At 45.9% G+C, this 21041-nt stretch overlaps 5 protein-coding genes across 7 annotated transcripts; 2 read left to right on the forward strand and 3 right to left on the reverse strand.

Annotated features, from left to right (window-relative positions):
* Nucleotides 1-116: 116 nt before the first annotated feature.
* On the forward strand, nt 117-6373 carry BDBG_07532. 2 transcript variants are annotated; one of them, XM_031723129.1, is made up of 4 exons: nt 117-1442; nt 1498-1872; nt 2028-4649; nt 4738-6368. In XM_031723129.1, the coding sequence occupies exons 2-4, from the start codon at nt 1771-1773 to the stop codon at nt 4837-4839; spliced, it is 2826 nt and encodes a 941-aa protein (XP_031580229.1). In that variant the 5' UTR covers nt 117-1442; nt 1498-1770; the 3' UTR covers nt 4840-6368. The 2 variants fall into 2 exon arrangements, with proteins under 2 accessions (XP_031580229.1, XP_002622130.1); XM_002622084.2 differs by having other exon boundaries at nt 186-1458; nt 1553-1872; nt 4738-6373.
* A 644-nt stretch (nt 6374-7017) lies between these two features.
* On the reverse strand, nt 7018-7792 carry BDBG_17629 (uncharacterized protein; the record flags this gene model as incomplete). The annotated part of the gene is made up of 1 exon (XM_031725309.1): nt 7018-7792. The coding sequence occupies one exon, from the start codon at nt 7790-7792 to the stop codon at nt 7094-7096; it is 699 nt and encodes a 232-aa protein (XP_031580230.1). The 3' UTR covers nt 7018-7093.
* Nucleotides 7793-8210: 418 nt separating this feature from the next.
* Nucleotides 8211-8390, reverse strand: BDBG_17630 (uncharacterized protein; the record flags this gene model as incomplete). Its single annotated transcript, XM_031725310.1, has 1 exon — nt 8211-8390. The coding sequence occupies one exon, from the start codon at nt 8388-8390 to the stop codon at nt 8211-8213; it is 180 nt and encodes a 59-aa protein (XP_031580231.1).
* Nucleotides 8391-13107: 4717 nt separating this feature from the next.
* Nucleotides 13108-20736, forward strand: BDBG_07537. Of its 2 annotated transcripts, XM_031723131.1 has the most exons (8): nt 13108-13425; nt 13481-14874; nt 14952-15083; nt 15154-17847; nt 17922-18224; nt 18289-18516; nt 18580-18616; nt 18688-20736. In XM_031723131.1, the coding sequence occupies exons 4-8, from the start codon at nt 17738-17740 to the stop codon at nt 19711-19713; spliced, it is 1704 nt and encodes a 567-aa protein (XP_031580233.1). In that variant the 5' UTR covers nt 13108-13425; nt 13481-14874; nt 14952-15083; nt 15154-17737; the 3' UTR covers nt 19714-20736. The 2 variants fall into 2 exon arrangements, with proteins under 2 accessions (XP_031580233.1, XP_002622135.2); XM_002622089.2 differs by lacking the exons at nt 13108-13425; nt 13481-14874; nt 14952-15083 and having other exon boundaries at nt 15643-17847; nt 18688-19688; nt 19882-20733.
* BDBG_07535 (uncharacterized protein) lies at nt 13804-14976 on the reverse strand (the record flags this gene model as incomplete). Its single annotated transcript, XM_031723130.1, has 3 exons — nt 13804-13969; nt 14032-14196; nt 14936-14976. 3 exons carry the CDS (start codon nt 14974-14976, stop codon nt 13804-13806), a joined length of 372 nt encoding a protein of 123 aa, XP_031580232.1.
* Nucleotides 20737-21041: the final 305 nt, after the last annotated feature.

The following is a 21041-nucleotide window of genomic DNA, read 5'->3' on the forward strand; positions in this document are numbered from 1 at the left end:
TTGTCGTCAAAATATTGACGACGTGGAACTGTCTTTTTCACTGGTACCACATCCCCCACCATATCGGTCCAGGCTGCCAGAATGTTTCCGTGCAATCTGCCTATGAAGGAGGTGAACGCCTTGTCCGGTGGGTATTAATTGTGTGTAGTGGTTTTATATTTACCACAACCACCACCAACCGGGAACGGTAACTCGTCGTGACTCGACTTCCCACGAGCCCGTAAGGGCTGAAACTTGAGGTTTTAAGCGAAGGTAGGTTTCATGGAAATTAAGAAGCTCGAGTTCGAGATGGAAATGACACCTGGTTTATCTGTACAAACCCACCTTTAAACGCATGATCAGGCTCAATTGGCCACCTAAAAGCGTGATCCACTTTCAGCAAAGCTAGAAGTTAATATTAGGGACCTTGGGCTCCTATGACTACATGTCGGCCTTGGGATCACCAAATCAGAGTTCATCGGCAATTGGGACCACTTTCTGTGGCAGCCGACGATCGTCTGAAAAGCATGTTCTAGAAGGGAAATAGAATAACACACCGGGGCATGGGCTGAAAGCTTAATCAGCGTCTAGCTTGATCCATCTCAAGGTCGCAGTATTTTTGGGGGCCAAGTGTATTGTAATGTAGTTACGTACATGTACAGTACATACATGGATGACGCGTACGGAGTTCTATTCGCTAGGTAAGACAAACGATTGACCTTTCTCGCCCTTTTCCCAGCAATGTATATATACATACGAGTAGTTTCACATCACCTGGGAGCAACCCGAATACTACATTTGATCAACGATCCCATTCATATTTTCGAGCACTAGACTGATATCGAGTTTGAAAGCATCTCTTGTTCGCTTTCTCGTTCCCAGACCCTCCCCACGAGCCCGTTGTTTTTGTGTAAAGTGAGGGAAATGGTCCTTAACGGGAAATGATTCACGAGGACGCAAATGACGTGGCTAATCCCGCTAGTAGCATTTGCAGCGGAGGTGATTGATATGATATGTATTGGTACCTGAAGCAACGGCAACAAGGACAAAAGGGCGAAGAGCCTGATTAACTCCCAGGGATTAGCGGCGGTACGGTATATAACTTGGTAAATTTATAGGCGCCTGCACTTCTGGGGCAATGAACGTCATCAACAGGGTGGTTTCCTCTCTTCTGTTGTCTAAACTACATGCTTGAAACGGAAATAAAGCACAGAATAGACGTTGCTTGTTCATTTGTCTCGTTGGATGTTGGATGTTGTGAAGAGGGGCCGTTATGCCAAGCCCAGTATTCTGCCGACCGCCACCGCCGCACTAGCCGCTTCGGGACATTCCCACCAACCGCCAACCCTCAACCGTGCCATCACCACCACTCGCGCAAAAATCCCACCGCTTGCAGACAACCCTGCCCGCGCTTTCGCCTCTACTTTCTGTCCGGGTTGCGGGACTTTTCTACAGTAAACCAAGTCTGTGATCTTTGAGGTTGGTGCATGCATCGTTCTAACCCTAACCCCTTTGCAGGTTTCCCACCTCTATCTCCACACCCCGCCATCCCACTAATATCTCCTTGCTTCAGAAGTCAATCGCATCCCCCATCAACGAACATTTAAATACCCCCCGGAAACCCAAAGCACAGAGTCGCGCTGTGATTCGGAATCTTCTGTATTGGCGACAGAGGCGCCCTGCCCGAACCTTCTCGTGGATTTCGTCGTTCGGTGATATTTGAATCTATATCAGCCCTCCGCACCACTTCCCCCTTGGGTGTCACCTATATCCCTACGAATATCTATCACCATGGCATGGCAACCGCAGGATCAGCCATTGAGGCAATTGGCTGGATTTCTAAATGATTCATTGAACGGAAGCGATAGCTCTGTCCGAAAACATGCTGAACAGGTATCTCTCCAAACTGCCTCTTTCCCCTCGGGCTCTTAATTACTCGCCCCCTGCCACAAATGGTGCGCCGCTATATAGTAAAGAGCTATTGGGCGCTACAAGAACATTTTGCCTCCGTTTAAGGAAGTCCTTAGCTGACAGCTATTATTTGGCAGATGCTGGTGCAAGCTACCACGTCCCCAGATTTTGCCAATTATCTTACCTACCTGTTCAGCACCCCCCAACCCCCTCCTCATATCGGTTTCGATAATGATACTTATAATATCGTTCGGGTCGCAGCCTCATTGAACCTAAAAACTAAACTTAAAGTCGCATATGGAACTGTTACGTCGGAGAGTCTGGCATATATTCGCTCCGCCGCGCTGTCAGTCCTTCAAGATCCTTCACCACAGATTCGCAATTCGGCAGGCTCCATAATTGCTGAGATCGTCGCACGAGGTGGTCTTCTCGCATGGCCGACTTTACTAGACGAACTCCTTTCCCTTGTCTCGAATGCTTCGGGGTCCGTGCCAATTTTAACCCAGGAGGCAGCCATGTCAGCTCTTGCGAAGGTCTGCGAGGATAATAGAAAGCTGTTGGACAAAGATTTCCAGGGCCAGAGACCGTTAAATATTATTCTCCCAAGGCTAATGCAATGCACATCAAATCCGAGCCCAAAAATCCGCGCTAGCGCTTTATCAACAATCCACATGTTCCTTTCTCAAAGGCCGGATATTTTAATTGGCTCGTTGGACACCTTCCTTGAGCATGTATTCCAACTTGCCAGCGACCCAAATACCGATGTTCGGAGGACAGTATGCCAATCCTTTGTTCAGTTAGTGGATATTGCCCCAGATAAACTCGTTCCCCATATCGCGGGGCTAGTGGATTATGTACTCATGCAGCAGCATGATCCTGAGGACCCGGAATTGGCTTTGGATGCAGCAGAGTTTTGGCTGGCCGTTGGGGAACAGAAAAAGTTACAAGAACCCTTGGTGCCGTACTTGGGTAAAATTATACCAGTTCTTCTCCGCAGCATGATATATGATGAAGACGACGCGATACTTTTAGCCGGAGAAGATGATGACGCAGAAACCGAGGATAAGGTAGAAGATCTGAAGCCTCAATTCGCCAAATCTAAAGGTTCACGGTTACAGTTCTCCAGTGGTGATGGCAAGTCCAACGGTGATGCTGTGGATAAAACGGTCGCCGACGATGATGATGATTTGAGTGAGGGAGAAATTGAAGATGACCTGGACGAGTTTGGGGACGATGACCCCGAAGCGGAATGGACATTACGTAAATGCTCGGCGGCCGCGCTTGATGTTTTCGCCAATGTATATCATCAGCCTGTATTCGAAATAATATTGCCATACCTCAAAGATAACCTGCGACATGCTCAGTGGACAAACCGAGAAGCTGCTGTTCTAGCGCTCGGTGCTATTGCAGATGGTTGTATGGATACCGTTACACCTCATTTACCAGAGCTTGTTCCTTACCTCATATCTCTCCTTTCCGATCCCGAACCAATCGTCAGGAAAATCACTTGCTGGTGCCTCGGAAGATATTCAGAGTGGGCTGCGCACCTTGATGCGACCAAGAAGGCACAGTATTTCGAGCCGATGATGGAAGGGATTCTGCACAGGATGCTGGACAATAATAAAAAAGTCCAAGAGGCTGCGGCATCAGCCTTCACGAGTTTAGAAACGAAATCAGACGCAAACCTTCTGCCCTATTGCCAACCAATATTACGACAGTTCGTTCTTTGTTTCGAAAAGTACAAGGATCGTAACATGTACGTGCTTTATGACTGTGTGCAGACTTTGGCTGAAAGTGTTATGTCTGAGCTAGCGAAGCCAGAACTGGTGGAGATTCTCATGCCTGCGCTTATCCGACGATGGAACAAATTATCCGACCAGTCCAGAGAGCTTTTCCCCTTATTAGAGTGCTTGGGCTACGTGGCTGCTGCATATGGCGATGCTTTCTCGCCCTTCGCTCCGCCGATATTCGCTAGGTGCATTAAACTTATATACACCAATATCCAGGATTATCTTACGGCTGTTACTCACAATACGGGTGAGGAACCAGATAAAGATTTCCTAGTAACAAGTTTAGACATGCTTGGTTCGATTATCCAGGCTATTGATCCCCAGAAAAGCTCAGAACTAGTGACCACATCACAGCCCCCATTTTTCGAGCTTCTCCGGTTCTGTCTTGAAGACCCCAATTGGGAAGTGCGGATATCATCTTATGCCCTCCTTGGGGATTGTGCGATCAATATTTTCCCTACTCTCGAACCCGTCCTTCCTACAGTAATGCCCATCCTAATCAAACAACTTGATCTCAACTTAATACGGGACGATGAGTCTGAGAACGGCCTTCGTGTGATTAACAATGCTTGCTGGGCCGCTGGCGAGATTGCTGCCGTTAGCAAAGCCGGTATGGTCCCGTTCTTGGAAAACCTCTATCAAGCCCTCACCACAATCGTGAGCAATGAGGAAGTCCCCGATTCTGTTAACGAGAATGCCGCGATGGCATTGGGCCGTCTGGGAATTGGATGCGCTGAGCAGCTTGCCCCGCACTTGAGAGAGTTTGCGGATATGTTCCTTCGATCAATGGCGAAAATCGACTTCACCCGCGAGAAGGCGAGTTCGTTCATTGGGTTCAATCAAGTCGTCCGGGCAAACCCAAAGGCTATGGAAAGCTGTCTTTCGGATTATTTCCATGCAATTGCGGTATTTCCACATAAATCGTTGAATCAGCCCCACTTTCAGGACTTGCAACAATCTTTCCAGCAGGTAAGGAACTTCCAATTTCCTTTCGTAGATTATACCCCTACCCTCCTAGTATCCTAGAGTGGTCTAACACGCACACCCAATTTTACAGGTTCTTCAAGGCTATAAAGACCTAATCCCGGACTTCAGCTCGTTTATGGCCTCTCTACCCCCTCCCGTTTCCAGAAAACTCCAAACAGCATATCAACTCTGATATATCTAGCACCAATATGTCAATTATATTTTTATCATATCTTATGAGACAAGAGAATGGCCAGTCAATTTTATTAAAAGAAAAGCGTCCTTCCCGACGGCAATGAATAATATGATAACACATTTATATCCCTTTTCATTCAACATATTCCTAAGAAGAAGCAGTTTATATCATCGTTTCCCCCAAAACTCTATATACTTTATTTCTCTCCAATGCATATTTTCAAGGGATCCCTATTTTCGTTTTACTAACTCTCCACCATCTCCTTGTTTAACTTTGACTCTCTAATCTCTATTTCTTAAGCTCTTGTTCTCTTTCTTGAGGTCTTATTCTCATCCGTTATGTTATTCCCTGCTTTCAGGTATATTTTTCTCGGTTTCATTCTTATATACTCATGATGAAGCGTTCGCAGAAGAAAACACACATGATTTATTCTTTTTCTCTCATATATTTTCTCTTACACTTCCTTTATGAAGTATTATGCCAACCCATGTGGTTGGGCGGAAAGAGCTTGGACTCGGATTTTCTTGCGATATTTTTTTGAGAAATATCTGTAAGTGATGACATGACGTACGTGCGCATACGGAGAGCAAACGGATACCTTGCTGGATGTATGGATGTGTTCTGATGGGCGCAGTTGGTATGCTCTGGTATTGTTCTGTGGGTGCTTTGTAGCAGCCAGTTGACTCAGGAGGCCCCCGGTATACGATGCTGGACACCCACCTAGGCCCTGCGTCCATATATGGACAAAGGGAAGCTGCAGAACCCGGTGAGGTTAATGAATTAATGAATGATATATCTTTCTGCTATCCGGTTAAAGGGTCATAGTAAAACTGGCGGAAGAAAGAGAAGGACCTGATATGAAGGACGGGAGTATGAATGGGACGGGATATGTTGGGGGGAAGAGAGACAAAATAGATATCAATATCTTAATCATCCATTTCCTTTTAAGGCAGTGTCTGGCTGAATACGTAGGATCGTTTTCTATTTTCTACAGTTTCTTTCTTTATTTCGTCTCCTCCACCAGTTCAGCCAGCTACTGGGTTTTTACACCTTCAACCCCTTGATAGGCGACATCATCTTCGTCCACACTCTTTTTTGTTCTACCTACCTATGGACTTTTGTTTTCATCATTTTCTTTCCCAGTTTCTCTATCCCCCTTAGTTCGTTCGTATTCTATTCATCTCTCAGCTTGCGTGCTACAGCGTGGTTGCCCCATATTCAGGAGAAGGCAATGTTGAATGGGAATGGATAGCTTCTCTTCCGTGGCGTTCTATCTTAGCAGATAGCCTTGGTATATACATATATATAGGTCATATGCCCATTCTCTTGCTCCATTTTCTTGCTCCTCTTTATTTATTTATTTTTTGTTAATGAATGGACAGAATATGGTGGACGCCAGAGCCTGTACCCTGTTTTTCTCCTGTCAAGTTCTTTTATGACAGGTATTTCTTATTTTAAATAGGTAGATAGGTATTTAGATAGCATATTTATCTTTAAAACTCATCAGATTTATCATCATACTCTAATTACGGATACATTTATCAACCTTCACTGGATTAAAGAACATTGGGCATGTTTTTCCTGTTCTGGCCGAATACTCTGTGCACTCCTCTCCATCTAGAGCTACCACAGACCTTTGTGATCACAGAATAGAAGATAGGAAGGGAAACAAACCAGGATGAAGTAGATGGTGATGATTGGATACGCCAACAGTACTGACCTATCTCTCCCTTCTCCTAACCTTCAAATTGTTAAAAGACAGAGCAGATTGTCTCCGATTCTCTCACTCGACATGTTTCGAAGGGCACATGAAATGTTACAGGGAGCAGAGACTAGATAAGGGAGGGTTAGGACGTGTCAGTATGGCCACGTGCATTAACTACGAGTAATCAGGGTTGTCTTGTCTTAGTTAGGGGTGCACATTGTCTTGCTTTTCAAAGGCGTTTTCTTCGCCGGTCGCTGAGTCTGAGGGTTTCTAGAATCGCAGAACGATGTGGTTGAAGGAGAGGATGAAGGCTGAGTGAGGGTGAGACACTGGTAATGGTCTCCTGTGTTCGCCTGTGCCAGTCCCATTTTTGCTCCGGAGAGTTGTTTTTTCGATATACCACTTGAGGGAACTGGAGACCTCAGTGTTTTCGTTTAATTACTTACTTCCCACTTCTAGCATTCTGCCAGCTGGGCCAACTGCTCCTCTCTGTTCTAGGAGTCTGATTAAAATCTATGGAAGAATATCGTGACGATAATGTCTTTGTCACAGTTGTGAAATGACCCAACTGCTCCAGGAAACCAACACAGAACAAAGACATGCAGAGAAGAGAAAGAGAATAAGATTATAAGAAAGAAAACAAGGAATCCAGAAAGGAAAAAACAAGCGAGAAACCTCGATCCTCGCTTCAAATCCGTGAAACAACAACGCACGACATATCTCTGCATCACCTTGCGTCTCAGGATATGCGTGCGCGCACATGGCTTTGGCTTTCTGCATTTGTTGCACAGAAAACACACGTGGGAAGATGAGAGATAACCAGCTCTTTGTGCGCTCTTTGTCCTTCCCGGAGACTATTTCTTGTTTCTGCAATGCATGCGGTGAACGACACCATGCAGCCTCAGTTCGCGTAGATTTTGCGGGACTCGGAGGCACAGTATCGCCAGCTCCCTTTTCCTTCCCCATATGCCGGGCAAAATTTCCCACGAGCCCTTGAATGGGCTTGCAATAGGGGGTTGTACCAACGTAGCAGAGCCTCAAACCAAGGACATCTTTGCATTCAGCTGCAAATGTACTCTGCACTGGACTAAGTAAACAGACAATTTGGTGCTGGTTGATCGGATTGGTGTGTTTTCTCCATTTCATTAGGAGACAAAAAAAAAGGGAGCCCGAAAGAGAACGTGTCCAAACTACTCTGTACATTTTAATCTTTTGAGACTTTGGAAAAAGCCTTGCAAACTTCATTTACCGGCCTTTCATTTAGTTAAGACCCCAAAAGGTTGAGGCCATCGGCCCTGCCAACCCCAACCACCACAGCGGCAAGAAGTCTTCGGCCCAGCGACATAACCATGGAATCCTTTCAAGTTTCCGCCAATATTTGCCTGAACAGGCCGAACACATAACGATAGCGGCTCCGCGCTATCTGTTCTTCCTATTTGCTCGCGTGGGTTCAGAGTACACATCCTGGCGGAGCCGCTCCCCCTGGACCCCTGCGGAACGAGGAGTTAGTTATTCGCCATTCCCTGGCTCGGCTGGATCTGTCGAAGGTCGATCATGATAAATCCACCCAAACATGCAGTTTCGGAAAATTGAGGGAGAGGGAAGGGAGAGAAATTGTCATTTCCCTCATTTAAGAAAATGTATAGTATGTACATACATGATATTAACGGATCGATCGGTCTCCGGTGCTTGAGGTTTCTTTAAGCTTCTTCCTGTTGTCAATTCGCTTTTTCCAGAAGCGTTCTGGCACATAAGGGCTCGTATCCGGGAAGTCCATGATCCTCCGAAAGTATTCGGTCAGATATCTCCATATTTTTTCGTCTTCTTGTGATTCGGGTTCCATAAGTTAATGTTGTACAGACTAGTTATGTAACGACGGAGCAGGTCTCTGTTGGTTCTAGAAAAATTAGTGAGGGGTAACTAAAGAAAGTAGGAATTTTACAGTTTTCGTCGGCGTTGTGTCACCGGCAACATGAACGAGTTCCACAATCGATAGTTTAAATACAGAAATCTGATGTCAACTATTTTTGACATGAGTTGAAAAAGAAACACTTAGTGTTTTATTTTATTTTGTTGCATTTTTATTTTCACTTTTAATTTTCTACATTTGTGATCGGATATTGCTGGGACTTGTTTTCCCCCCTCCCCTTGTTCTGCACAAATAGCCGCCCCAACCCTTAGCTGGATTCTATCTTATGAGGTGGGACCAAAACGCCGTTCGTTAGTGCGCACCAACAGCGATGACGAGACCGCATTTTCACACTGCCAAATCTGAAGATTGGCAGTGAAACAACGTCAGATATGCGGTCAAGCAAACGACAAGCAGAGGGCTGGACTCTGTTTGGGCCTCCATCTCGATTGTTCATTATTAATCGAACCCTGACGGGAGTTTGCAAACAGGATTTCACGCCCCGACCTCCACGCTTCCTTTCCTTTTTTTTTTTTTTTTTTTTTTTGGGCTGCTACGGACAGATGGATGCGAAGGCAAAGAAGGTACAGTACATTTTGTATACTCCACATTTACTTCCCACTCCCAATCTCCAATCGAGTACAACCGTGACAGCAGAGATTCACCCACACTGGTCATAAACGAAAATCCCCATGATATTCAATGTCCGACCAATTCTCACGATGACATCTAGCGTACGGTGACGTACCCAGATTTGGCGCATGTGTAATTGGGAGAGATGAAGTCCTGAGCAGTTCCCCCCCCCCAGTATTCCTGTTGATCAAGCATTGCCTACAAAATATCGGCTAGTTTCCAGGACATGCTTAGGATGAATTGTTCTATCTCCGAACTTCAAGCTCGATTTCAATACATGCAATTTGACAGCGACAATGAACAGGAGTTTAGACCTGGTAAATTATTGATAGATGGAACAACTCAATCACCCAGTTTTTACCCACCTGAAAGGCCCCAGGGAACATGTACCAAATTTCAAACAAAATACACCAACAATATCTGCCACAAATTAGGCATCCTAATTCTCCATATGACATTGATTGATTGCACACCCGCTAGGGGGAAGCGAAAGAAACTCCCCTCCGGTGATTCCGGCAGGCATGGCGCTTGGTATTTTCACCAGTCTTCCAGGAGTGCAGATGTATACAGTACATACGTCTACTTCCCGAAAGGGGTATGATCATGAAGGGGTTCTTCCACTCTTTTGAGTTTATTTTCCCAGCAACAGGTGTGGGACACACTGATTCTGAAAGTAGATATTTTGGCAGCGTTAATCGCCCTCTTATCATCGATTAGGGAAGTTGGAAAGTATTATTTGAATTGAACTGTTCGACTGAGTCCCTAGGTCTTGCTATCTTAACCGAAGCAACTGACGCTCGAGTCCCAGCACCTCTGCCACCCGACTCTTGAGGGCTGGCGAAGCCTATTACTGCTCTTTTAGTAGCCGAATAATAATAATAGGTAGCGACATATTGCCCCGGCATTTTATCACGCCGCGCTGCATCGACAACATCTTCTGCTGCGGCCCGCAAACAGCCTTGAGTGGCCGAAGCAGGCTTTGACTTTTTTTGCTTGGAGGTATCTAAACTTGGAACCAGCCGAGTGTTCGCTGTAAGGAAGTAAGTTTCGCCTGTTCAAGCTCCGGTTTAGCACAGCCAGACATGCATGCAGCGCGACGGGCAGAAGTTATCCCGTTCGACCACGGTGGCCGAGAATCCCTCCAATCACGCCGACAAAACAAGGGGTCGGCTTGGTGTGGCAGTCAACGACAGGGAAGCATCAACGTTATCTCAGGCTGGTTCACTGCCATTCGTCCACGGTTGTGACACCAGGGCTTGAATTCATGTCCCAGGAAACAGAGGGACGTAGGCATGCTCCCTCTACAATCACACTGAGCCCTGGAGTGAGTCCCTGTGCGCTTTTTTTTTTTTTTTTTTCCTGTAGCTACGCGTAAGTAGTTTTCGGCTTGACGTTATGCTCTGGAAATAGTTAAAGGAGCTAGCCAGCAATAGGCCCTGATGAGGAAGGTCGTTGATCGATGTTCTCTAGTGGGATATTACTCAGCTACGGCCGAAAGGCCTTGCTGGTTCATTCCGGGCAAACACTAGAATTCGGTGCTAAAGAAGTTTATACATGGTGCCTTTTCAGCTTGGACCCACGGCAGCACGCACACCCCGTTAAAACTACGTACATACACATCATTATTCTCAAATCTATTCAAGAAGACTTTATGTATTTGAATTTTTATATTTCTTGAGACTCTAGCTCATTCTAGCTCATTCTAATACTATTTCCAGTTTTTAACCCTCTAATCTACATCTCTACACTAAGAAACTGGGTGGTGTTGAGAAGAGGGACAGTTAGATTGAATTACGGAGTAGTAAGATGTGTATGTTAGTGTGTATTTTATTAGAGAGAGCACTAAAGTTGAATGTGTGTCCAAAAGAGTGGGGTCAAAAGTTGGCATCACATCCAACTGTAAATTACTGAGTTCATTTCTGCATGCTTTCACATGGTTTGTCTAGGATGATTCATGGGCTCTCAAACCAACAACATCAACCTTCATTAGTCCTCATTATAGCTCAATAAGGGATTTGCCCTTTGAAAAGTTGTTGGTGATGTTTGATGCTAGAGATAGATACCATTGTGTTCTCATCTGAAACAGGTGTAGCTGAAGATGAAATTTGAGCATTGCTCAGAGTGAAAATATTAATCTTTTTACCTGTTCTGCCAAGTTTTTTCCATCTGTCTTCTTCAGAATATTCTGATTAGCAAGCATGTAAAATAAGATGTGTGCAGTCTGGATAGTGTGAAACGTATAAATGGCTCCAGTCAAGATAGAACTACTTTTCTCCAGATAATTATTGTCTGGGATTTCAGAAAAACTCATCAATTTGCTCCCGTTGAAATTGCGCGAAACTCTCTTTGACCTCATATTTTGGCACTGAACAATATTCTGGCCAATTCCGTTGGTGTCGATCTACGCTGTACTGGATTGTTTTTATTATTCACCGGGCTCAGGGAACGGCATGGGTCGTATTCGGGAAGGGGGAAGGCTGGCGTCCCTGCATGTCTGTTTGGCCAAGCATTTTTCTTACTCGCTGGCTGCTTGCCAGTGCTTGGTCGCTGCCAGTGTGGGAATTTTTCATTCCCAGATATCACATGCATTAGTGCATACTATTTTTATCATCATGGCATGGTGTGAAACTGCGCCCACTTTTGGCTAAGTGTGGTTCGGGAGGGTGGGCAATGCTCTTGAAGCTTAAGGGTTCCACTTGGCGTTGAAAGCTTCTTGTTTCATGCTATCGCGGGGCCCTCAAACTCCAACACCGCCTCGAATAACACTGAGTTCGACAGGTTTTGTTTCAGGATGCGATCATGTCAGTTCTAGCGACGGGTTTGCTTGATGATAAGCTCCGCCCGCTGCCAGTGGGACCGCCAACATGCAGAGTTGCCGGCCTGATGAGAGGTGAGAAGAATTCATTCTGACGTTTTGAGGTATTCTTTGCGTCTACTTCGCATGTACTTGGGCACATGTACCTTGCCTTTTAAGCCTTTTCGTTAGGATATGATCGTTGTTGGGGATTGGAACTTTCTGTTTCGCTTGGCTTGACCCAAATCTTGGATCTAGGTTGCTTTTCGCTTCCCAGGACAGACGTCATATTGTTTTTTTCCTTCACACGGTGGCGTCTTCTTTCTGCCTCAGGGTATTACGCATAGTACTAGCCGCGGGCAGAATGACATGGGTTCCTAGTTGGGGATGGTGTGAAGGATACCAGGGTCAAGGAAGTTCTTCCTGCGGTGAGTCACTGCTGCCTTAGTTGATTTCGAAACTGTGGGGAATTATTCAGCAAAATGATGTCTGCTGGTCAATGGATGAATCTGGCCCAATTCCTCGAATACACTGCCGGATTAGTAATACCGAGCATCACTAGGATCTATGATGGAGGATGGAATTAGGGATCTCATGTGGCAAGAAGGTTAATCTTGATTCTCAACCCATGGTAACACCAAACTGTGTCCCGCATTCTTGGAAGCGAAGAGAAACGCCAAAATAGGTAATCGCCTGGGCCATTGTGACTAGTTCGTCAGAATACCGAACAAGAGAACTTTCGCGTCGGGCAGAGAGTTGCAAAAGGAATTCTTCTGGAATGGGTCAGTGCTTTGGAAGCCGTAGCGAAGAGCCATAGAACGTGTGTTTTTGTAAAAAGAAAAATAAGAAAAGAAAAGAAAAGTAGGAAGAGCCGGCAAGCGGGAAGGAAAAACCGAATTTGTTTGACATGCCTAATTTTGTGGAAATAGTTGCGGCAATGAATAAACAACAAGGGCGACCCCACCTTTTCTTCAAGTCAGGGCGGCTGTGTCTAATAAATGGACAGGCAGACAACTGTCCGTACTTTTAATTGTTAGCTGGTGGTCCATCCAAAACGGCCAATCAGGAGAACTGTTTGTGATGTCAACTTCCTCAAAGTGCCGGCCAGATTAAGGTTAACTGCGCCGTCCGCCCTGCAAATTGCAATACGAGAACGTTATTCTTTAAGCACCCGACGAAAGGGGATCATGCCAAGGCGGACGGTAGATATTAGCTCGCTAACAATCGGAAGAATCAAAGACCATTATTATTTTTGCCCATAACGGTTCCATCACTGAACAGAAGATTCAAAAAATAGGATTTGAAGTTCTCTGGTCCCCCACTGCCGCCTCCCCCCAAAGCTTCTTTTCGCCCCGCCTGCGTGTTTGTGATCCGTTGGGATAATACCGAATCAATCACCATTGTCACGATGAAGAAGTGTTCAAATTCTGCCAATTGTTCATGGACGATAGAATATGCAGTTACAGCGTTTGCTCATCATGCGGATGCAAAAAGTAGATAAGAGGATAAGCTTTTCTCTGTTTCAGAATGAGACAAACTTTTGTGCGCTCTTGTGTCCTGATGATATCCATGTCCCATCAACTGACAACAGGTGAAGGTATGATTCATTGGCGAGTTTGACCACATGTTTGTGGCTAACTTTTGGCCAATGGAGAAGAGGGGTTGGCGATGCTGTGCCGCTGTCTTAACCCTATCCTATCGTAACCCAAGCATGCTAATTTCCAACTCTTCCAACGACGACTAGAGTGGGTACAGTAGCTTGCAAAGAAGAGATAAGTCATTCTGGGGAAATCTTACGCTAGTCATCGCTTGATTGAGCTGGAATCCACAAAATTTCGCGTCATCTGCGCGTCCAAGAATGATTGGGTTTGATAATCCAGAATCCATTGCAGTCAGGACATCTGTTCGAAAGCGATGAATTCATAGTGAAATATTTCCACCTGGACAGTCCAATCCTGTGTGCGAAACATTGCGCGAACCTCGTCGGACTGTTGGAATACCCAACTTCTCGCTGGTATCAATTCGATCCTCCTCAACCCACGCGCAACGGACGCGATTCTGGCCATTATTGGCGCCAGAGAGCTCTCTACACTTCCCTTGTTAACCGAAATCTTCAAGAATATTTCTCTTGCTGGGGATGTAACTTACCGCTGGTAATATTTGAACCTAGCATCTTCCTGAAGAAGAATGGTCCAATACGCAGTCATCGCAGGGCGGAGAATGGTGCAGTCTTGGCGGACAACGTGCAGGAAATCGCTTCCATCCGCAATTTCACTGGTGCTTCCGTCGGGGAGGAGGACAGGGTGGTTTGCACTAAACGGCTAGCGCATGAGTCAAAGGGCGCCTCGAGACCCGCAATATAGCCAAATTCCCCTATTAAAACGCCCAGAATCGCGGTTGACCCTTGACTCGATCCCAAGGGCCAAAGACCACACCTTGCCGTCTGACTGGGATCTTCCCCACCTCGCCAAGGGTCTCGACACGGCATCCTAATCGGGTTTAAATTTCGGACTGTCGCAGGGATTCTTAGCGTAGTGCAAAATGCCCGCCGGCCAAGCAAGTTACACATTTTAGGCTTAGTATTATTTTGCTTCTTTTTTCACTGTGAATTCAAGGAGTGAGCGTTTGAGCCTGACAGTCAACCTTATCATCTCATTAAAATTGTTCTCCAATCCCGTTTCAAGATCTTGCACTCTGCTCCATCACCATGCTTATGGGACCGCTGGATGGTTGGCACCCCTGAAGCAGCTAACGACTTTCGGCTCTAAATATTGAATCTTTGCAGCTTAAGTTGTTTTCAAAGTGTGACTTTTTCCTCTTCCATACTATGTAATGCCATGCTTGTTGAAATCTGTGATGACTGATTCTGCTTATTCTCGAAGCGGAGATCCTCTTGAACCTTAGCTCGTAGTACCAGGGTGTCGAGTAGGCGAGGGCACGAGATGGCCCCGAGTAATTTGGGCTTGGAGGTGCAAAAATTCAGAGGACACCGTTAGTGGAGATTATAGCTCTCGTGATGTCAAGAAGCATTTCCCTGGCGGAACTGACCTACGCTTTCACGCGTGTAGATTGTGTTATTGATTGATTTTCCATTGTCGTTCCAGCCAGCCGTTGGTGGCTACGATTGTTTCACAGGAGCAGAAGATCGACGTTCAGGAAGTGGCTGCCCTGTCCTGCTAGCGATGTGACTTGGTCTTGTTGTAAGCCTGTGTGATATGGCTGGTGGCCCTGAACAAGAAAATGAAAGCCAAAGACCTAATTATAGCGCAGGCCTCATCACACGCAGATAGGAGAAATCCAACGTCAACCAATACCCTTCACGGCCAGGTGTTAAAGCCAGCGAAATGGAAGCCCTCCACCAACAGAAATTATTCATTTGTTGATGTTGTTGAGGCTCATTTACAATTGCTTAGCCTAGTGTATGGAGTAGACTAGTGGAAACTCAAAGCATCTGCTGACTAACGTTTAAAAAAAAGTTCCACGTGGAGAAACGAGGGGAAGAGAAGTGTGTGGGAATAATTCAACATATCATTATTTGGGAATCAATAACATGGGGACACAGCGTTTGGCAAACCCTCTGATATCAAGGCTTTTCCGATTGTTCTGAGACAACCATGCAGCAGCAGTGTAGTAGTACACAGTATTGTAGTGTGCGAGAGTTGGTGGTTCCGCCGAATTCTCTCTGTAAGGGCTGTGCCATCCTTGCCTAGCAGCAACTGCATATCTCGTCCAGCCATTGTTCAATTGTTTCGTTGTCATACTACCTGGTCCACCAGCTCAGACATGTCCATTCTTTAGCTGATACCAAGTTCCACTTGGCTGTACTTCAACTTCAAACATGGTTGTTTGACAAGATAGCCTGCAGGCTGCATGGGTTGCACATGGGTTGGTGTTGTCGACATTGCGGCTGGACCATCTCGGGCAAATATCCCACGATAGATTTGATAGCTCATTCTGCTGACTTGTGCCTAGGTACTCCGTAGTTTAGCTATGTTGTCTGGGAGGTTTAACTAAGGCACAGCCGAAAATTAGTCTCACCAAAATTCAGAGGTGTGGTTACCTCTCTTTTTCCCGCTTGCAAACAGCAAAAATTCTGAAGCTCTCACTGGCCTCCAAGCCACGTTGTGTTTGACTACAACAACTCTGGCCGTGTCGGGTTGGCCATGGCAATGGCCCATTGAGGATTGATGAGATGATGAAGAGATCGGTGCCGGGGAACAGCCGCCTCCGCCTCAATGCTTGGCATCAGGGTCGGAAATCCTCCACAGTTGTCCCGATGGCCGTTGGCATTCCGCTCTTCCTGGAGCAATCACCGCAATCACCACAAACAACCATGCAGCATCTGCGGATCTATGTCTGTCGTCGTGGGCGGATTAGTACTAATTAAACAAGATCACTTTGACATAGAGACGGAGCTAACCATCCAGAGCCTTTTTTTCATCGCCTACTTTTGACAGAGCCAACTAGCGAGCTTCTGCAAGAGTGAACCTCACAACAACACAACAAATGACGTCGACGCTCCAACTCCCACCAAATTAGAGAAACGGCAACCAGTGAGGGTGAGAGTACCATCGAACCTGTGCAACCTCTGATCGGCAGGAAGTAATAAGAATTCATCACAGGAATTATAGCGTGGGCATGGGATCCGCTTGGCTCCTGGAACGAACCCCAGCCGCGGGAGCAGAATTGGCCAGGGGAGCAAATGCCATGGGTGGCTGTATGTGCATCGACTTACCAGATCTAGCATGCATGGAAATCATCCATGCTGTCTTTCCACCAGCTCGTGGCAGTCCCAACGACGGGTTTCAAGCCAGAGCGGGTGCTTCATGCACCAACCAGCCCCCAGGACACGCTGATGGATGGAGTCATCTGCAAAAAAGAAAATTACATGTTACATCTGAACCTGCTACTCCAAAATACCAAGTTTGCAAGTCACTCTTTGTCCAGCATATTCCTAAAATAATAGGGCGGCAAAATTACCATTACGCTTTTGTCCGAACTCCCTAAACTGAGCCTCCGTGAGGTCCCAGTTTGGAACCCACCAACTTAGCTTTTGCAGCCGAACCCGGGGCATTGATTAAAGATTGAACCCGTCGAAGCCTGACTCTCCACAAAGTAAACCTTTATTTTTTGCTTTCCCTGTCTGGCCTAGGCTGACTGCATTTTGGCTTTACCGATAACAAAGGGGCGCCCGTCCTTGGGCATTCTGATTGATCGGATCAATCCTTGACCTGGCAATCAGGCGCTGCAATACGGTCCATTTTATTTTCTAAAAAAATTCATTTTTTATTTTTGCTTTTTTTCTCTTTTTTTCGTTCTTCATTTCCATTTTGCCCTTATTTTCTTTTCGTGCCCCGGTTTGGTGATTCGAATCTGTTCTGTGTTTCTGGCTATGCCTACTTTTACCCGAACCTTTAATCTTCACTGCCTATTTCATCCGCAGTCGAGCGTGAAAGCACCCCCTTGCCCCATCCCTCTCGTAACCCCACTCACCCGTTTTGCTCCAATTTACCTACTTTCGATTTACCGAAGCGTCTTGGCACTTTGCTTGAACTAAGGTAGCGCGTTCCTTTGCGTTAGCTGACTGGGTATGCACATCTCGTGTTGCGGTGCAAAAGGAAAAAGTTATATACTTCAATTTGCCCTCGGGGATCAGACCCAAGAAACGTTTTCCACGTTCCTGCTGATCATACTTCTTCTCGAACTTCTTGGTCGAAAATTATACGAAGTCATAATTTATATTTATTTCTTCCATCTTGTTACATTGCTTGTTGACTGATCGTATCACTTGAGTTTCAAGAAGTCCTCCCCCATACCCTTTCTCAACCCTCAGCATCAACTACTACTTTTAAATATGGCTGGACCTGGAGGTGGACCACCACGCAAGAGACATACGAAGTCTAGGAAGGGCTGCAAGACTTGTAAGAGACGACATATTCGATGCGATGAGACCAATCCTCAATGGCAAGTTTTCCTTCCGCAACGGAAACGGAAGAATGCAGGATATAGAGCCAATAAACTAACACTATTTTGTGTAGTCGAAACTGTACAAAACATAATGTTCGTTGTGATTACATGGATAATGTTATCCCTCAGGAGCAAGCGGTGGCTCCAAGGACAGGACCGGATCTTCTTATGTCTTCCCAGATTGATATCGAAATCGATGCCTGGCTGAAGACTGGAAACCCACCCTTCCCTGAACTACAACTTAGCTCTAGAGAATATTGGTTCAAGTTTTCGCGGACTGATTTGCGCCTTATTCACCACATCTCCGGACTTTCAATTGACCTACATCGACGAGGCTATAGTAATTGCACAGTCTGGGCCCAGAAAATGCCCATGTGAGTTGAAGAAACATACTTTCATTTGACCAATGTCGTCCATACTAACTTTCTGGAATTTCAGTTTTTTGGCCATTGCGTTGTCTACTGAATTTGTCATGAGTGCCATTCTTGCTCTCTCAGCTTCCCATCTGGCTTGGATGACCCAGAACCCCGAAACCGAAAACCTTGCTTATCACCATCGGGGAGTAGCCCTAAAGGGTCTCCATGAAGCAATCGGTGCTTTCTCACGAGAAAATTCAGATGCCATTTTAGCAGCATCAATGCTTTTATCCTGGCAAGCTACGGAATGGCAAGTACTACCCTCCCTTGGTTGACGGACTGGACCACGGGGCTAAGTAGAATTTCTGTATAGGAGGAGTTGGGCCTCGCTTCAGCAGGGTGTCTCAACTGTAAGGAGTAGCCTTCCTCTGCTTTAGTTAGTGACATTCTGCTATTTGGTTGGATCTGACCACATCCATAGGTGCTTAACTCGATGCAGCCGTGGTGGAAGGAAGAGTCAGAATTGGCAAAATTTATGGATTCCCAGCGGGCCTTTCGAAGTGCGAGAACGCCGATAACACCAAGCTATCCTGGAGCGATGGGCCAGTTCCAAGACGAAGATCTTATGAGATTAGATCGTGTCGTGGGAAATTTAATTAACATTCACCAGCGACTTTCCCACAATCAGGAACATTATCAGAAGGTTACTGATTTGTTGAACTTTGTTCAGCAATTGCGAACTGATATGCCTGTACAATCGCCGGATAGAGCTTTCGAACGACTTCAACCGTTGCGAACGTGGCTCTTCTGGCTTCCCCCAGCTATGCTTCGAGGCGGAGAAACAGATCTCGGTGCACTTGCTGTGCTCTCGCAATTTTTCGGAGTAGCATTAGCTCTAGAGCCCATTTTCCCTGAAATCGGAGGCTCTTACCTTGGCACTATGGCTGTCCTTCCAATCGAAGACATTAGAAGAATACTGCACGCTAGGAAAGCCTCTCAGCCTTTCGCTCCCGAAGTTCAGTTGGCTCTAGGCTTAATGGAGCTGCCCTGCGAGATTGTTGCGGAATATCGGAGCCGTCTCCATTGGTCGCCGAGAAATTCTTTCGATGCCTACTCTCCTGGGTCTCACAGTCCATATCATGCTCTACCGAATCTTCATCTTGCATCCACCTCTCCATCGACAGGCTCCGGCTACTCAGCTTATACTACATCGCCACTCCACTCGCCCCTTACTCCTGCGATCGTTGCTTCTCCATACCAGATGCCAGCAATTATCACCTCCCGACGGCAATCTCAGGTTTACACAACGTCGCCAACGCTACATCCGCACCACACGGATGATCGGGTTGGGGGTGACTACAAGCACAATCCACAAACTCACTCGCCTATCTTCAATCCTGCTTACTTGGGAAATTTAATACATGGATCACCGGTCATGGGGACAGACTTTCATGAGTCTCCCACACTCAGCGTGTCAGGAGGGTTGGTCATTCCCGATCTTTGCTGAACTTGATCCATGCATCCATCTTGCACACGGTCCATCTATCCCTGCATTCCACTCACAACACCAATCCCCAGAGCTAAGAATCACCTATAAACACGTTTATATACACAAAATCATGGCAGAATTATGCGGCTGAGTCTTTTTTTTAATTTCCATTTTATGGAAATCCAGGGACCCATCTGCATCACGCCGTGGCTCTTTCGCGAAGCCTTACTAGCGCCCTTTCTACACTTATTTAACTCCCGACATCCCGAAATTCCTTCTCTTCGCCCCCATTCGTCGGTTTACGAAATGATAAGAGTCTGCGTCTTGGTGGATTTAACTTTCGATTGTTGGTAAGGATTGATGGACTGTTTTCCACATATGACGACCATATAGACGGACTTAACGAATGGGGTTCTTTTTTGTTCTTTACTCTAAATCTCTTTTTGAGACATTTTATTTGATGTAGGACATCTCTATTCTCATACCCGTTTGTTACGGTGACTTTTATTGAAAGTGGAAAAGTAGCAACACAGAACCCAACGACTGGATTCCTTCCTTTCCTTTTCTATCAAATTATTCTTATACCTTTCTATTCAATTTGGGGCTTCTTACATGAACGTATACAAATTCCCCTTTTTTTCTTGTCCATTCACATCTCTCTGATCGTCTAGTGGATATTTTTGTGAATTGTTTTATTCCTTTTTCATATTTGTTGGCATAATCTTCAACGAAATGAACAATAATCACATTGAAAGAACAAGTGGACACTCACTCCCGGCCCTTTACGCATAAAGCTCTTCGCCTACCACTCAGCTTTTAGATATTTTGGGGATACATGTCCCACGCTATGGTTCCTCATCTTCACGTTTGTATCTGAGGCTAGATCGCTTCGTTACGAGATAGCGGCCGACCTGGAATCTTGTCATTCCTCTGTATTAGTTTGGGGGGAAGCGGTTTTGTAAAGATAACTAGGCGTAAAATTTGCAATGCACAGCCGTTCCTGAAACAAAATTTTTAGTTTGCCATAAAATAGCACAAAAACCCTTTTAATTTTTCTCAAGTTTCACGTTGTAGATCAATCCGCAGCAAGGAATGTTCTGGCGTTTGGATGGCTTCCCTTGCTAGGTGAACGAATCACATCAAACCACGGGGAATTTCCCATTGGTGAATGGCACGAATGCTCTCATTTGTTGCATGCAGGGCTGTATCCCTGACCTTGTTCAAACATTGCCTCGGGAGCGTTTCGAAATTTCAGGGTTTGAGGTTGTCTGCTTTGCAGGCACAAACCAAATAGCCTTAGCGTTGCCGGGGGAACAGGGACGGTGGGGGAGCTAATTTGTTTATGA

This window comes from Blastomyces gilchristii (genome assembly GCF_000003855.2).
Source record: "Blastomyces gilchristii SLH14081 genomic scaffold supercont1.19, whole genome shotgun sequence".
In the NCBI taxonomy this organism is placed as follows: domain Eukaryota; kingdom Fungi; phylum Ascomycota; class Eurotiomycetes; order Onygenales; family Ajellomycetaceae; genus Blastomyces; species Blastomyces gilchristii.

Coding starts and splice junctions, on each gene's coding strand:
- BDBG_07532 (XM_031723129.1), top strand. CDS start 1,771: ATGGCATGGCAACCGCAGGATCAGCCATTGAGGCAATTGGCTGGATTT. Junction 1,873..2,027: donor TCCGAAAACATGCTGAACAG/GTATCTCTCCAA, acceptor ATTATTTGGCAG/ATGCTGGTGCAAGCTACCAC. Junction 4,650..4,737: donor TGCAACAATCTTTCCAGCAG/GTAAGGAACTTC, acceptor CCAATTTTACAG/GTTCTTCAAGGCTATAAAGA.
- BDBG_07537 (XM_002622089.2), top strand. CDS start 17,738: ATGGCTGGACCTGGAGGTGGACCACCACGCAAGAGACATACGAAGTCT. Junction 17,848..17,921: donor GATGAGACCAATCCTCAATG/GCAAGTTTTCCT, acceptor TATTTTGTGTAG/TCGAAACTGTACAAAACATA. Junction 18,517..18,579: donor TCCTGGCAAGCTACGGAATG/GCAAGTACTACC, acceptor ATTTCTGTATAG/GAGGAGTTGGGCCTCGCTTC.